The sequence below is a fragment of the Mus caroli genome, chromosome 19 (genome assembly GCF_900094665.2).
Source record: "Mus caroli chromosome 19, CAROLI_EIJ_v1.1, whole genome shotgun sequence".
Classification (NCBI taxonomy): Eukaryota; Metazoa; Chordata; class Mammalia; order Rodentia; family Muridae; genus Mus; species Mus caroli.
In genome coordinates this window covers 3,576,516-3,592,391 of record NC_034588.1, presented here as the reverse complement: position 1 = coordinate 3,592,391, position 15,876 = coordinate 3,576,516, and the positions used below count along the sequence as shown (strand labels likewise).

Genomic DNA, 15,876 nt, shown 5'->3' with positions numbered 1-15,876 from the left:
CTCAGGCCCCGCCCACAGGACGGCCGCGCACGCGTGTGTGTCGACAAGGCCCGCCCGCTGGCCTCCCGGTACGCAGGCGCCGCCGCCTCCCTCGGATATTAGCATAGGGCACCTGGCCCCGCCCCCTGTTTTGCATGCGCAGGCCGGCCCCGCCTCCGCTGTCAGCTGGAGGAAGCGGAGTAGGAAGCAGCCGCGATGTCCTTTTGTGTCCTACAAGCAGCCAGCGGCGCCGCCGAGTGAGGGGGGACGCAGCGCGGCGGGGCGGTGCGGCCGGAGGAGGCGGCCCCCGCTCACCCCGGCGCTCCGGGCCGCTCGGCCCCCATGCCTGCCCGCCAGCCCTGCCGGAGCCCAAGGTCCGGGGGCGGAGGGGAAGGCGGCCGCGGGGGTGGGCGGGCGCGGCGGGGGCCATGTGCAAGCGCGGGCGGGGGGCGGGCTGCGGGCGGGGTCGCGCCTGGTGCGTCGGCCGGGTCAGGACTGGCTTCAGGTCCTGGCCTCCGGTTAGCCTCGGGCCTTGGAGCGAGTCCCCGGGCAGCGTTCAGATCGATCCTTGAGCATTGCGGGAGTCCTCGGGGTGGGCTGGAATTGAAAGGGTTCCTTGAGGCCACGTGGGGGCGCTTGCAGGGGCTTTGGGCCACCCTCCTCTCTGGGTCATAGGTCATCGTAGCGCGAGGGAGAACTTCTTCCTTGTCGCCTCTTCTTACTTCCTGATAACCTGATAGAAGTCCCCCGCGGGCAGTGGGGGGGAGGGGAGATTAGTAACTTCAGGCAACTTCCCATAGGTGTGCGCAGGTTAATGGGGGGGCGGCCCTGGAGGTCGCGAGAGGTGGTGAACTCTGCGGTCGCTGGAGTGTAAGAATGAACCTTGCAGGTCTGGGGTGCAAAAGAGGTGGAGCCGCGCCCTGCACGGCGTGGCTGGACTGGGCTTGCTAAGGCTGGAGGGGGTGGCGTGTCAGAGGTGAGAGACTCCCTTTCAAGAGTGTGGTGAGGGATTAGAAGACTTGAGTGTGAGTTTGCTTATTGAGTGTGCTCTTTTGCTGGGAGTATGTGAGAACTTGGGACTGGTTAAAGGCCATGTGTGAGTGGAAGGTTCCCAGGAGAGAGTGAGCATGTGTGGACATGTGGAAACTCCTGAGAGAGTGGCCATATCCTTTGCCTCCGCCCCCCTTGGCCCCCCTGAGCCCCCCTCCCGGTTCCTCAGTATGCTCTTGAATACTTGAGAGCACCTCCTAACATCTGGAGAAAACTGAGGCGAGGATCATGCTTATGTTCGGGGGTTGAGCTTTGCCTGCAGGTTGAGGTTACCCTGCTTCCTGGCTTTGGTGGGAGCTAGACTTGCCAAGCCGCTCCCAGGTTCCCAAGAGGAGGACCTGCTGTCAGTTACTGGCCTCAGAGGCTCTGGAGACTCTGTTCCCATGGCGACAGCTGGGGGCCCTCTTCATGGGCAGCCCTTCCTTGGACTCTGCCTCCTCCTTCTCCTTGGCTGAGCCTGGAAGCCTGGCTTAGGCCCAGTGTTGCCCAACCTATGTGGCAGGGTGCCTCCCTGTGACCCTGATGGTCTTTCCCTGCAGGTGACCAGCACCATGTCCAGCCAGGTGGTGGGCATCGAGCCTCTCTACATCAAGGCAGAGCCAGCCAGCCCTGACAGTCCAAAGGGTTCCTCAGAGACTGAGACTGAACCCCCGGTGACCCTGGCCTCTGGTCCAGCTCCAGCCCGCTGCCTTCCAGGGCACAAGGAGGAGGAGGATGGGGAGGGGGCAGGGTCTGGTGAGCAGGGCAGTGGGAAGCTAGTGCTCAGCTCTCTACCCAAACGCCTCTGCCTGGTCTGTGGGGATGTGGCCTCTGGCTACCACTACGGTGTGGCATCCTGTGAGGCCTGCAAAGCCTTCTTCAAGAGGACCATCCAGGGTGAGCCCCTACCCCCATCCCCTGCTTCTGTGCCCTTTGCCCTGTACCCTTTGGGCCTGGCACTTTCTAATTGGTACAGTGCTGCATGCAGGAGGCCCTGAGCCTGTCTGTTGCTGCTTGAGGTTGGCAGTATGAAGTTTGAATTTCCTTGTTCTTCCTGGGACATCTTTTTTTTAAGGGACATGACGGCCAGGGCTATAGCTGAGGTCAGTAGAATGCTTGCCTAGTTTACAGGAGGCTCTAGGTTCTGTCCTTAGCACCATATAAGTCAGGTGTGGTGTTGGGTACCTAAAATCTCAGCACTTTGGAATGGAACTAGGAGCATCAGAGATTCAAGGTCATCATTGACTACATAGTAAGCTGAAGGACAACTTGGGCTCTGTGAAAGCCTGCTCCCTCCCCTCAAAAGGGTGGGGTGAAGCTGGGCAGTGGTGGCTCATACCTTTAATCCTTGCACTGGTGAGGCAGAAGCAGGTGGATTTGTGGGTTTGAGGCCAGCCTGGTCTACAGAGTGAGTTCCAGGACAGCCAAGGCTACACAAACTCTGTCTTGAAGGAAAAAAAAAAAAAGTAGAAGAAAGAAAAAGCTACTAGCATAGGTCACTGATGGATTGGAATGGGATATGAGCCAGGATGCAGGTGCCTGCACCTGTTATAAAGCTTCGCTCCTGACTTTCCTGTTGCCTGTAGTAGCTGCCTGTAAATCACCTCGCACAGCACAGAATCACTCTTCATGACTCCCCCAAAGCACCACACTACTAACTCTAGGCACATTTTATGGGTAACTGATACAGGTTTGTTAGGTTTTAGCATCCAGCAGGCTTCCTCACTCTTTAGCCACTGATTTTTCTCTCTCTCTCTCACCCAGGAGAGCAGTGACGACGACATTGAGACGAACATTCTCTGGGGCAGGCCTATTGTTCTTAAACAACCGCTGGTTACTTTGAGGCTATAATATCATTATATATATTATATATTATATATATATGTATATGTGTATATTGAGACCTTTTCTTATGATGTAGTTGGCCTGGAACTTACTGTGTCTTCCAAGCCTAAACTCTCCATCCCTTTGCCTCAGCTCCCCACGAGTGCTGTGGTTACAGGCAGATACCACTGCAGCTGACTTGTAAAAATGCCCTCAGCATGAATTTCTTTTGTGTGTGGGGTATGTATTTGCACCCACTGTATGCGTGTAAAGGTCAGAGGGTAAACTATGGGAGTAGGCTCTTGATGTCCACCAGGAAGGACCTGGGGACTGAACTCAGTCATCAGGTTTGGCAGCAGGTGCCTTTGCCTACTGAATCATCTTGCCAGGCATCAACTGCTTTCAGAACATGTTTTTCTTGAAATGTTTATACTGTGGTAGGTACTGCTCCTTTTACTTTCAGGATTTCACCCCCTTATTGCAACCCCACGAGAAGGGGTCCGTGTCGAGAGCTGACGCACAGGGAGGCATTTGCAGCTCCTCAGATCTCTAAAGTAGAAAATGGCAGCCCTTGTATTTGGTGCAGGTCCAGAGCTGAGCTCTTAAACTGCAGACTGCGCCTCTGTGCATCACCAGTGACCTGGACTTTGGACCACTGGTAGTGATATTCCAGAGAGTGGTTTTATGGAGTTTTTGATGTTGTCTTGTGATAGGGTCTCATTGTTTAGCCGCGGCTGTCCTAGAACTCACTCTCTAGACCTGACCGGCCTTGAACTCACAGAGCCCTGCCTCCCTGTCTACGGAGTGCTTGGTTCCAGTGAGTTTTCACTTAACTGAAGTACACTGATCTAAAACTGCTCCTTGCTGGCCAGAGACAGGTGACTCCCATACACCTTCATTCTGACTGTAGGCCAAATCTAACTGCTGGGAACTACCTTCATTTATTCTTTTCTTTTTCTTTCCCTCCCTCTCCTTTTCTCTCCCCTCCCCTCCCCCTCCCTCTTCCTTCCTTTCTCTTTCTTCCTTCCTTTCTTCCTTTCTTTCTTTTTTTGTTCTTTTGTTTTTTCGAGACAGGGTTTCTCTGTGTAGCCCTGGCTGTCCTGGAACTCACTCTGTAGACCAGGATGGCCTCGAACTCAGAAATCCACCTGCCTCTGCCTCCCAAGTGCTGGGATTAAAGGCGTGTACCACCACGCCTGGCTCTTTCTCTTTCTTTCTTTCTTTCTTCCTTTCTTTCTTTCTTCCTTCCTTCCTTCCTTCCTTTCTTTCTTTCTCTCTCTCTCTCTCTCTCTCTCTCTCTCTCTCTCTCTCTCTTTCTTTCTTTCTTTCTTTCTGAAACAGGATCTCACTATAAAACTCTTGCTGTCCGTCCTGGAACTCACTATGTAGACTGGGCTGGACTCCAAATCACAAATCTATCTGCTCCCGCCTCTCCAGTGCTGGGATTAAAGGCCTGAGCTGTCATGCCTGGCTCTATTCATTTTTTTTTTCAACGGGCCTTCAAAGTATGATTTTAGGAGTGGGTTAGGGAGGGAGATTGATAGTGATGGAATTTAGGGCCTCATGAATGCTGCTAAGCACATACTATACCAGTGTGTTACACTGTAGCCTCAAGTGTATGTTTTTTATCATGCCAACTTTGCAGGTAGGGAAACTGAGTGCTTGCAGGTATTAGGACTAGGAAGTACAGTGGGGTGGTGGTAGGTAGATGTCTTTAATTCTAGTACTCGAGAGGCAGTGGCAGGCAGAGTTCAAGGCCAGCCTGGTCTACAAGCTGAGTTTCAGGACAGCTATACTCATGTGCCTCCAGACCAGGGGAGACAGTGTCTTGCTATATAGCCCTTATATGCAATATTAGTATTGAATATGTACTTGAGCTGAGTAGAGCAGGGCAGAGAAACCCTATTTTTTTTTTTTTTTTGGTTTTTCGAGACAGGGTTTCTCTGTAGCCCTGGCTTGTCCTGGAACTCACTCTGTAGACCAGGCTGGCCTCAAACTCAGAAATCCCCCTGCCTCTGCCTCCCAAGTGCTGGGATTAAAGGCCTGCGCCACCACGCCTGGCTGAGAAACCCTATCTTGAAAAACCAAACAAAAAGAATAGGAACCACGTAAGGTCACAGTTGATAATCAGGAGACAGAGGCAGGTGGAATTCTCTAAGTTTGAGGCTAGCCTGACCTACAGGCTAGCTAGAACTATATAGAGAGACCCAGGTCTCAAAACAAACATCTAAGTGAGTAAATAAAGCAGAGATGATAAGTCCCCACCACCCTTTACTTTTCTTTCTTAAGTGGGGTTATGCTGTATAGCCCAGGCTGGCTTCCATCTTGAGATTTCCTTTCCTTGGGCTTCCAAGTGTTGGAATTACAGGTGTGTGCTGCAGGTCCCAGGTGTCCTGGCTGCAGGTCCCAGGTGTCCTGCCTCTTTCCTACTCTAGCCTGTGTTCCCACCCAACTGGGCCCGAGGCTGGGGAGGTGAAACTGACTTGGTCAGAACTGTCCGGTTTGATTTGTAGCATGTGTTGGAAGGCAGAGAGCAGGGTGTGTGCTAAGGGCCGGTCAGGACTGGGGCTGGAGGGTTTCCCTGGGGAGGCATCTTGAGCTGAGCATAGCAGCCCTGTGGACAGAGGAGGAGAGAAGCATGAAAGGCCTGCTGGCTCCTTGTGTGTTTTGGTCTTTGGGACAGCCCTGTGAGGCTGAGGGGGCCAGCCTACTGCACACCAGACCTGTGGCTGGCCTTAGGAAACTGGAACTGACCCTAAATAAGTTGAGAGAGAACACACAGGGTAAACTGTTCACAATAGCATCTGTCTATCTGTCTAATCCCAGCATCTGGGAGGCTGAGGCAAGAGGACTGTGAGTTCAAGGCAAACCTGGGGTACATATTGAATACATATGGACTATATAGCAAGACACTGTCTCCCCTGGTGTGGTGGTACATGCTTGTGATTTTAGCATTTGAGGGTGGAGGCAGGAGGACCAAGGTCATCCGCCACTATATAGTGATTCAAAAAAAAAAAAAAAAAAAAAAGAAAGGGGGGGGGGGGGGGCACTTTTTTTTTTTTTTTGTGGTTTTTCGAGACAGGGTTTCTCTGTGGGTGGGCACTTTTGGTGTTTGCTGCCCAAGCAAGAGGACCTGAATCGGATGCTTGGTACTCACATAAAAGGCAGCTGTTGGGAGGCAGTGACAGAATCTGGGCCACTCTAGTTGAGTTGATGAGCTCCAGGTTCAGTGTGAGACCTTGTTTGAAACTATAAGGTGAAGTCAGGCATGCTGGGCACATCTTTACCCCAATGCTTAGGAGGCAGAGTTTGAGGCCAGCCTTGTCTATATAGTGAATTTACGGCTAACAAGGGATACATAGTGAGATGCTGTTTCAGAAAAAACGTGGAGAGCCATTGAAGGAGACACCTTACATGAACCCAGGGCTTCCACAAACATACCCACATGTGCATGGAACCATGCACAAGCCCCCAAAAATCTAAAACAGCCAAACAGCTAGGTATGGTGGCTTATGCCCACGAGGGCTTATGCTGGAGAAGGATTGTTGCAAATTCAAGACTAGTCCGAGCTAAGGTGTGAAACTGTCTCAAAAACAAAAGCTCAGCTACCCAACCAGAACAAAGGGAGCAGAAAGCAGCAGGGCAACTGAACACTCACACACGTTATGTATCGGATAGTGGTAAGGCCAGAACTGAACACTCACACATTATGTATCATAGTGATAAGGCCAGAACTGAACTCTCACACATGCTATGTATCAGATAGTGGTAAGGCCAGAAGTAGCTTCGAAGAGGGATTTGTCACAGGGCACCCAGGAAAGGCCTCTCCGAGGTGATGGGAGATGGAGCAGACGTGGCTGTGAGGACCAGAGCTCAGGCAGGGTATAGACTGCCCTGAGGCTGGCCCTGTCTGAGGAGCAGGCAGTGCAGATCAGAGTTAGAAGGGATGACTAGCCTGGAGGACACTTATTCTCAAGAGAACTCTGTGGAGTTTGATCAGAAGAGAGGACCAGGATCCCTTGGGCTCCTATGCAGAGAATAGAGACAGCAGGAAGCTAGCGAACCCCGTGGTGACAGGTCAAGTTGGAAGCTGCAGGCCAGAGTGGGGTAGGTGAGAAGGTGAGACCCCCCCAACACTGCCAGTGAGTTAGACGTCAATTGACCAGTTGACAGGAAGGGAAGATGGTACTTGGGTTTCTTTCTCTCTCTCTCTCTCTCTCTTTCTTTCTCTTTTTTTTGTTTTTGTTTTTTTTGGTTTTTTTTGAGACAGGGTTTCTCTGTGTAGCCCTGGCTGTCCTGGAACTCACTCTCTAGACCAGGCTGGCCTCGAACTCAGAAATCCGCTTTCCTCTGCCTCTCAAGTGCTGGGATTAAAAGCATGCGCCACCACGCCCAGCTGGTACTCAGGTTTCTTGAGCAATGGAAGGTAACTGCATGCTTAGTGGATGTGGGGGTCCTTGTACAGCGGGTGGATTGGAAGACCCTCCACATGTCCTGTGGCTGCTGGACCTGTGCATGTAGATAGCACAATGCTGTTCAGACTAGAGATGCAAACCTGAAGGTCTGGGAGATAGGGAGAATGAGGTAGCACAGGCCTAGAGCTGCTATATCAGTTTGCTATATAGACACCATAGAGGTACCAGAGGGCATGAGGACCATGAGTGCCTGTCCTGGAAACAAAAGAAGACAGCACTGAAGGGTTTCTAGAAGTACAAAATAATGCTTTAGGCGAGGGAGTTGAGAACTCAGTGGAACCCTGGATTTAGCCTAGAAGCCATGGTAGCCCTTGACAGCACATGAGCCCAGAAGTGTGGTGTCAGGGCAAATATGCAGCTTGGCCTCTGGGGATCTGCTTCATCCAAGCAGGGTTCCCCCAGCCCAGTGGCTGTTCCCCTCCCTGTCCTGCTCATGGAATCCTGCTCTCCCTTTCCTCCCAATACCCCCAGACTGGTGCTTGCCCAGGGTGAGTCAGGGCTCTCCTGTCATCTGGGCCCCCTCCGGGCTTTGGGAGGCCGCCACTGGAGCCCTGCCTCTTCCTGGCAGGGAGCATCGAGTACAGCTGTCCGGCCTCCAATGAGTGTGAGATCACCAAGCGGAGACGCAAGGCCTGTCAGGCCTGCCGCTTCACCAAGTGCCTGCGGGTGGGCATGCTCAAGGAGGGTGAGCACTGGGCAGAGCCTGGGTGAGATGGGGGTGGTCCCATGGGTTGGGTGGGAGCCTGGGCAGAAGGTGGGGAAGTAGAGCTGCGCGGAGCAAGTACTTCATGAACAGTTTGGCTTTACAATTCAAGGTGTGCGTCTGGACCGTGTCCGCGGCGGGCGGCAGAAGTACAAGCGGCGGCCAGAGGTGGACCCTTTGCCTTTCCCGGGCCCCTTCCCTGCTGGACCTCTGGCAGTAGCTGGAGGACCCCGGAAGACAGGTGAGACCCTGGCTTCCTAAGCACTGGGGTGGTGGTGGGGCAGCCATTATAGGTCTGTCAAGTTTCCTCACTTGCCCTGAGACCCAGGCCTTTTCTCATTTCTCCCTAAGAGATAATTATAAAAGATCTTTACAAACCATAGCTCAGGATGTAGCTCAGTATAGTGCTTGCCTACCATGTGTGAAGCCCTGGGTTTGATCTTCAGCACCGCATACACCATACACACTTAATTCCAGCATTCAGGAGGCAAACCAGGATTGGGAGTTTAGGGTCATAGGTGGCTGTAGTACATTCAAGGACAACAAACTACTTCACAGTCCAGACACCCAAGTAGAAGCGTGATCAGGAGGGGGTGTCTTAGGGTTTCTGTTGCAGTGATAAAACACCATGACCAAAAGCAACGTGGGGAGCAAGAGTTTATTTCAGCTTCCAACTCTCAAGTCACACCCTCACCGAGGGAAGTCAAGGCAGGAACTCAAGGCAAGAGGTGATACAGAGGCCATGGGAGAATGCTGCTTACTGGCTTAATCCTCTTGGCTTGCTCAGCCTGCTTTGTTGCACACAGGCCACCTGCACAGGAATGACACCAGCCACAGTAGATAGGGCCCTTCCACATCAACCAGCAAACAAGAAAACCCTGCCTACAGGCCAACCATATCGAGGCAGTTGCTGAAGATTTCATCTCCCCACATACACGTGTCAAGTTGACAAAAACAAATCAGCACAGGGGGGGCTTTCTTTTTTGTAAAGGTGTTGGGGGAACCAGGGCCCACTAAATGCTAGACTGTGGCGTCTGTAAGCTACCCCCAAGCCTCAGGTAGATTTTCTAGTGCTCACAGCCCTTCTCTGTGAACACCGTGTCTTCCGGCTTACCATCGGAGTCCAGGGAAGGCCAGAGGGGAATGTCTGGGAAGGCACCTGGCTCTGAAGGACTTCAGAGGTCTGCCAGATATGTGTTCGTGACTCTGGTCCCACACCTGTCACTGTAGCCCCAGTGAACGCTCTGGTGTCTCATCTGCTGGTGGTTGAACCTGAGAAGCTGTATGCCATGCCTGACCCAGCAAGCCCTGATGGACACCTCCCCGCTGTGGCCACTCTCTGTGACCTTTTTGATCGAGAGATAGTGGTCACCATCAGTTGGGCAAAGAGCATCCCAGGTAATGGGCCGGGTGGTTGAGCATCCTTGAACAGGTAGGCCATATTTGGCCCTGCTGTCTTCTTTACCTGTCCTGTTCCCCCTGCCCTCCAGGCTTCTCCTCACTGTCACTGTCTGACCAGATGTCAGTACTGCAGAGTGTGTGGATGGAGGTGCTGGTGCTGGGTGTGGCCCAGCGCTCACTGCCACTGCAGGATGAGCTGGCCTTTGCTGAGGACCTGGTCCTAGATGAAGAGGGGGCACGGGCAGCTGGTCTGGGGGATCTGGGGGCAGCCCTGCTGCAGCTGGTTCGGCGACTGCAAGCTCTCCGGCTGGAGCGGGAGGAGTACGTCCTGCTGAAAGCTCTGGCCCTTGCCAATTCTGGTGAGTGATCAGGGAAAACACACACAGGTCTCCCCATAAGGTCCTCCAACTGTCAATGATGGTGGTATGACCCTTTGTTGTGGATGAGGACAACTGAGGCATAATTATTGGAAATCACCAAGCCAAGGTCCTGAATTATACATAGGATTCTGAGCCCTAGTGGCGTGCCAACCAGGCAGTAGTGAGAGGGGAAGTGTGGAGGTTGGGAGGTGTCCACTGGTGAGAAAGGATAGGCCCCGGCTCACAGGCAGAGCAGCGAGTGTATTAGTCCACCCAAAGTATCCAAACAGATGAGTCCTGCCCTTTAGTCATTTCAGCCAATGGTTCTCTCCCTTAGATTCTGTGCACATTGAAGATGCGGAGGCTGTGGAGCAGCTGCGCGAAGCCCTGCACGAGGCCCTGCTGGAGTATGAAGCTGGCCGGGCTGGCCCTGGAGGGGGTGCTGAGCGGAGGCGTGCAGGCAGGCTGCTGCTTACTCTGCCACTCCTCCGCCAGACAGCAGGCAAAGTCCTGGCCCATTTCTATGGGGTGAAGCTGGAGGGCAAGGTGCCCATGCACAAGCTGTTTTTGGAAATGCTTGAGGCCATGATGGACTGAGGCAAGGGGTGGGACAGGGTGGGGTGGCTGGCAGGATCTGCCCAGCATAGGGTGTTAGCCCCAAAGGGGCAAAGCTGGAGTCTGGGCAGTGCCACAGCCTGCTGGCAGGGCCAGGGCAATGCCATCCGCCCCTGGGAGAAGACTTCATGCCCTTCCCTCCCCCCTTTGTGGGGGGGATTGTCAGAAGCCAGGAAAGTGAATGCCCAGGTGTGGGCACAGTGCTGCCCCTTGCAAGCCATAACGTGCCCCCCAAGAGTGTTGGGGGCCTCGCGGAAGCCATAGGGGGCTGCAGGGGATGTGCAGGAGGCAGACACTGATCTCAGGGAGGGAAGGGATGGAGGCCGCCGGCTGCCGGCTCCCGCTGGGTGACGCTTTTGCTGCTGCTTAATCCGATCTCCTCTCCGGAGCAGAGGGGGGCTTGGAAAGCAAAGGCCCCCGTCCCTTCGCTCCTCTCCTCATCCGCATTGGGCATTATTGCCCCCCCTTGAAGCAATAACTCCAAGCAGGCTCCAGCCCCTGGAACCCCGGGGTGGCCAGGGCCCCCTATCAACTCCCACCTCAAGGGGTGGGGGACAGCACTGCCTCTATGCCCTGCAGAGCAATAACACTATATTTATTTTTGGGTTTGGCCAGGGAGGCGCAGGGCCATGGGGCAAGCCAGGGCCTAGAGCCCTTGGCTGTACAGAGACTCTATTTTAATGTATATTTGCTGCAAAGAGAAACCGCTTTTGGTTTTGAACCTTTAATGAGAAAAAAAAATATACTATGGAGCTCAAGTACACGGTGGTCGGTGAGTCACTGGGGGGAGTTTGGGGGGGTCACACATGACACGTCTATTTAACAGACCATACAACAGAAACACAGCCAACAAAATACCAAAGTGGCGGCTAGCAAGGTTACGTCTCAGTCTCCTCATCATTCAACAGCATATTGGGGATCCCGCGGCTGATGGGGAAAAGACGACCAGATTCTGGGCATTGCAGGGTGCCCTCCAGTACATCAACCTGCGGGGGAGCAGGGCAAAGCTAAGCACCGGTAGCCTCGGTGGGAGGGCTGGGCAGGCGATGCCCAAGGATTCTCACCTCAAGCAACACGTGGTGCATCTTCCTCAAAAATGTCTCGTCGTGCTCATAGCCTTCAGTCGGCTCTTTGGGTACCTCGGCCAAGTTTAACTGTGGAAAGGAAACTTACGCGGTCAGTGGGCACACGAACACCGAGCCCCTCCGGGCAGGGAAGAGGCGCAGAGCCCGAGCCCGCCCCCAAGGGGCGACAGAAGGGGCGGGGTCCTCACGGTGTCCGCTGCCTGCACAAGCGCCGCCCACTCCACTTTGGGGATCATCCGCGCCACGAACTCCGGGTTGAACTCCACGGGGTTGATGCGGACCTCGGTGGCCTGCGGGAGGGTAAAAAGGTTTAGCGAGGTAGGTCCGGGTCCCGGAGGCTCCACCCTGAACTATATGGGCGATGAACCCTTGTGCAGTTACCTGCAGGCGCAGCGGGAAGCCACGCGTGCCCACGCCCCGCACATGGGAGCTCAGGAGATTGTGGGTGAGCAGTTTCATGTTGTCACAGCGGAGCGCGTGAGGCCGGAACCGGAAGGAGTCCACACTTCTCCTTTCTACCACTTCCGTCTTGAAGCCGTTGGACTCTTCGCCGGACCGGAAGTGGCCGACTTAGGGGACCTTTTGGGGGCTCGGCGGCAGCCGAGAGATGGGAAGGACTGTGTTGGGTCACGTCCTGGTACCGGAAGCGTTTCTCGGGGAGACTGCAAAGGCTTACGCCGAATCCCGCTCGCTGAAGAGAGTACACACTATGCAAGTCACGTGTAAACCGGCTGCGTTGCGGCGCGCAGGTTGAGTAAAACAAGCACATTTGAGGCTCAGCCAGATCATCCCCGACCTCTGTTTGCGGCTGAGTCAGGAATTGTCACGTCGGTAAACCAGATACCTCTTTCTGCGATTGAAGAAGGCGTGCGAGCCCTTAGAGCCCCGCCGCGTCGTAGTGCGTCACGGCCCTGCCCCTCTAAGCCGACGCTGTGATTGTGGCTGCGACGTGCGACGTGCGGCGTGGGCGGAGCTGTCCCTGCATCCACCTCCTGTGGGCAGAGCCATCTGCGGGTGGGCTGCGGCAGCGGGGCGGGTATGCTACAGCTGGGGCTTCGAGTCCTGGGCTGCAAAGCCGGTTCTGTGCTCCGTGCATCGACGTGCTTGGCAGGCAGAGCAGGCCGGAAAGGAGCAGGTTGGGAGTGTAGCGGGGCCCGCAGCTTCAGCAGCTCCGCGGTGACCATGGCCCCGATCAAGGTGACCGGTTTTACCTTTCCTGGGTCCAGCCTATCGCGTCTCTTTGGGTTCCACGCGGGGTCTCGGGCTGTCCTCCTTGACGTTTCTTCTTGTCATGCTTTCTGTAAGACCCTGTCTCTGCTTCTCCGTCCTGGGACATTTCTTGAGCTGCCCTCTCATATCTACTATGCCACGTACAGGGGCAAGTCCCGACCATTTTCAAGCGACCGAATGCTATGTCATTTCCCACATTCCTAAAATGCCTCTTTTGCCGCTGGGCAGCTTTTCAAACCCCTTCCCCAAAGCCCCAGCACTTTTGTGATTGTACTAGACTCCATTTCATCTCATCTTTTGAAAGAGCCATGGTCCCTTGGAGACCTGGGTTGATCTTTTCCACTTCTGTCTCCACTCAATGTATGCTCGCCCCCATCCCGCCCTTCTGTTTGGTCTTTCTGGGAATTCTTGAACCTATCCCCTCTCCTGTTCTTGGACTTAATTTTTAGAGAAAGAGAGAGTGAGGGAGAGAGGAAGGGAGGGATGGAGGGAGGGAAGGAAGGAGAGAGGAGGGGGAACAGAGACAGAGACAGAGACAGAGATTGACTTACTATATAGTTTTGGCTGGCCAGGAACTTGGTGTGTAGACCAGACTGGCCTCAAACTCCCAGAGATCTGTCTGACTCTGCGTCCCGAATGTTAGGATTAAAGGCCCTTTAAAAAAAGAAGAAAAAAGAAAAACTTTTAAATATGTACTTAGTGTGTGTGTTTGGTAACAGGTATGTGAGTGTGGTGGTCAGAGGACAATTTTCTCAGGAGTCAGTTCTATCTACCATGTTGCTTGTGGGGCTAGAGCTCAGGTGATCAGGCTTGGTGGTGGGCACCTTTACCTACCCACCTCAGCCTTCCTTTCCTCTTGTGACTCTGGAAGCCTCCAGGTGGGCTGACACTTCCCACCTACCCCAAGAGCCTACATCCTGAACATTTTGGCTTACATAGCTAACCTGGTTTTCCAACGTGTTTCTCCTGGTGTGGGGATAGGATTTTTCTTCCTGCCTGTTGCCAGGCGGTTTCTCAACCCCAGACATAGCCCTCTGTACCCCTCCTCTGTGCATTGACCCATCTTGGGTGGCTTGTTTATACAGTATTGCAACACTTGAGAAGGCCTCTCCCTTTCTCTGTTGCCACCAACTGGCCTTAAGCAGAATCAGTCATGTAGGATGTGGGGCAGGCAGGACAGACAGGAGAGCAAGGACAGAAATGGACCCCTGAACCGCCAGACACTTTTTCTGCTGGATGTGAGCACTGGTTCCATCAAGGTCTATCTGTGTGGCTGTGGTTCACTGGGCTCTCTTTGTTTTACTCTGGAGTCTTTTTCTCCAGGTGGGAGATGCCATTCCCTCAGTGGAGGTATTTGAAGGGGAACCGGGAAAGAAGGTGAACTTGGCAGAGCTGTTCAAGGGCAAGAAAGGTGTTTTGTTTGGAGTCCCTGGGGCATTTACACCTGGCTGTTCTAAGGTGAGACTTCTCCTTTCGAGAATCAGAAACTGGGGACCAGGAGTGTGGGAGAGAAGGACCCATGTTAAATCTGATAGCACTGATTGACGCTGGTGGTGGAAGCCCTTGGGACTTGGGCTAATGAGACAAAAGATTTGCCTGTGGTCTTGACCATACACCCTTAGGTCCAAGCTTCCTAGTAGCCAAGGCAAAAAGGAAGTGGCCAGTTTCACACTGGTTTCCTTACCCTGGTCAGGGATGTTAGGAAATAGGGGGAGCGGGCTGAGCAACTGCAGTTGCTCTCCTTTGACCTTTTGTTTTCCTCTCAGACCCACCTGCCTGGGTTTGTGGAGCAAGCTGGAGCTCTGAAGGCCAAGGGAGCGCAGGTGGTGGCCTGTCTGAGCGTTAATGATGTCTTTGTGACTGAAGAGTGGGGTCGAGCCCACCAGGCAGAAGGCAAGGTGAGCTGTGGGGCCCGTGAGGGGGGACGGGGCCAGGTAAGAAGTTTCCTTGTTTTTCTGTGACATGTTATTTACTCATTTTGTGTGTGGGGTGGGCACTTGTACCATCATGCACAAGTGGAAGCCGGAGGCTAACCTGTGAGACCTGAGTCTCTCTTACCAGGTGGGGTCGTGGGGGCTGAGCTCAGGTTGCCAGATTAGGCAGCAGGCACCTTCACTCACCGAGCCCTCTCTCTGGAGATTTCCTTGTGACATTTATTCGCTTTTCTGCAGGTTCGGCTCCTGGCTGACCCCACTGGAGCCTTTGGGAAGGTAAGTGGACCATCCTTCCCTCAGCCTGCGGTTGGTCCTGGAGGGACATGCTATATGGGAGCAGCCCTGGGCCGGTGTGGGGCTTCCTGACCCCCATCTCTGCCTGTTCCCTAGGCGACAGACTTATTATTGGATGATTCTTTGGTGTCTCTCTTTGGGAATCGGCGACTGAAAAGGTAAAGTAGACCCCCCCCAGCCCCTCCCTGTTGGCACCCAGCCCCTCCCTGTTGGCACCCAGCCCCTCCCTGTTGGCACACCTCCCAGCCCCTCCCTGTTGGCACTAGGGGCCCTGGCTGCTGCCTGGGCTTCTGCAGCTGGACCTCTTTCCGGCAGGTTCTCCATGGTGATAGACAACGGCATAGTGAAGGCACTGAATGTGGAGCCAGATGGCACAGGCCTCACCTGCAGCCTGGCCCCCAACATCCTCTCTCAACTCTGAGGCCCTGGCCAGATGTCCTCTGACTCTCCCATCTCTCCCACCCGGCTCTAGGCCAAAAGGCTCGGCACCTCCTTACCGGGAGCCACGTAAATGGAACCTTGACCATATTTCTGCAATAAACAGTTTAATTTGTGTCTCTGCCACTGGTACAGGGTTGTCTGCTTTGCCCTTGCTCTCGTGCAGCCATAGATAGCGCTGAAGCCAGTGGCAGGGATCTGGAGGAGAAAGTGAAGGGACAGCCTGCAGCTGAGAGGAAGCCAGAATTGGTTTTGCTTGGTACATCCTGAGACATCTGATGCTTGGTCTAGGAGCTGGCAGATTCCGTTGACTTAATACACAGGGCAGGAAGCTTCACTTGAGGCCTCCCGTCCTGCAGACTGCAGTTCCTCCAGGAGCACCCTGGCTCTGGCTTGGCTTCATCAAGGCGCACAGTACCAGGCTCGATCCTGGAGACTTCTCGAGGGAGGAGCCGTGGAGAGGTGTGGCCAGTGATGAGTGGGAACGAGGGTCAAGAGCCAGGGTCACCA

At 54.1% G+C, this 15,876-nt stretch overlaps 3 protein-coding genes across 3 annotated transcripts; 2 read left to right on the top strand and 1 right to left on the bottom strand.

Moving 5' to 3' along the window:
• Nucleotides 1–142: 142 nt before the first annotated feature.
• Nucleotides 143–11,146, top strand: Esrra (estrogen related receptor alpha). Its single transcript, XM_021151203.2, has 7 exons — nucleotides 143–353; nucleotides 1,569–1,905; nucleotides 7,876–7,992; nucleotides 8,123–8,251; nucleotides 9,241–9,408; nucleotides 9,501–9,770; nucleotides 10,108–11,146. Exons 2-7 carry the CDS (start codon nucleotides 1,581–1,583, stop codon nucleotides 10,365–10,367), a joined length of 1,269 nt encoding a protein of 422 aa, XP_021006862.1. The 5' UTR covers nucleotides 143–353; nucleotides 1,569–1,580; the 3' UTR covers nucleotides 10,368–11,146.
• Nucleotides 11,094–12,428, bottom strand: Trmt112 (tRNA methyltransferase subunit 11-2). Its single transcript, XM_021151207.1, has 4 exons — nucleotides 11,852–12,428; nucleotides 11,659–11,760; nucleotides 11,450–11,539; nucleotides 11,094–11,371 (listed from the first exon to the last, which is right to left on the bottom strand). Exons 1-4 carry the CDS (start codon nucleotides 11,927–11,929, stop codon nucleotides 11,264–11,266), a joined length of 378 nt encoding a protein of 125 aa, XP_021006866.1. The 5' UTR covers nucleotides 11,930–12,428; the 3' UTR covers nucleotides 11,094–11,263.
• On the top strand, nucleotides 12,013–15,498 carry Prdx5 (peroxiredoxin 5). Its single transcript, XM_021151206.2, has 6 exons — nucleotides 12,013–12,667; nucleotides 14,024–14,158; nucleotides 14,467–14,598; nucleotides 14,872–14,910; nucleotides 15,025–15,086; nucleotides 15,244–15,498. Exons 1-6 carry the CDS (start codon nucleotides 12,509–12,511, stop codon nucleotides 15,347–15,349), a joined length of 633 nt encoding a protein of 210 aa, XP_021006865.1. The 5' UTR covers nucleotides 12,013–12,508; the 3' UTR covers nucleotides 15,350–15,498.
• Nucleotides 15,499–15,876: the final 378 nt, after the last annotated feature.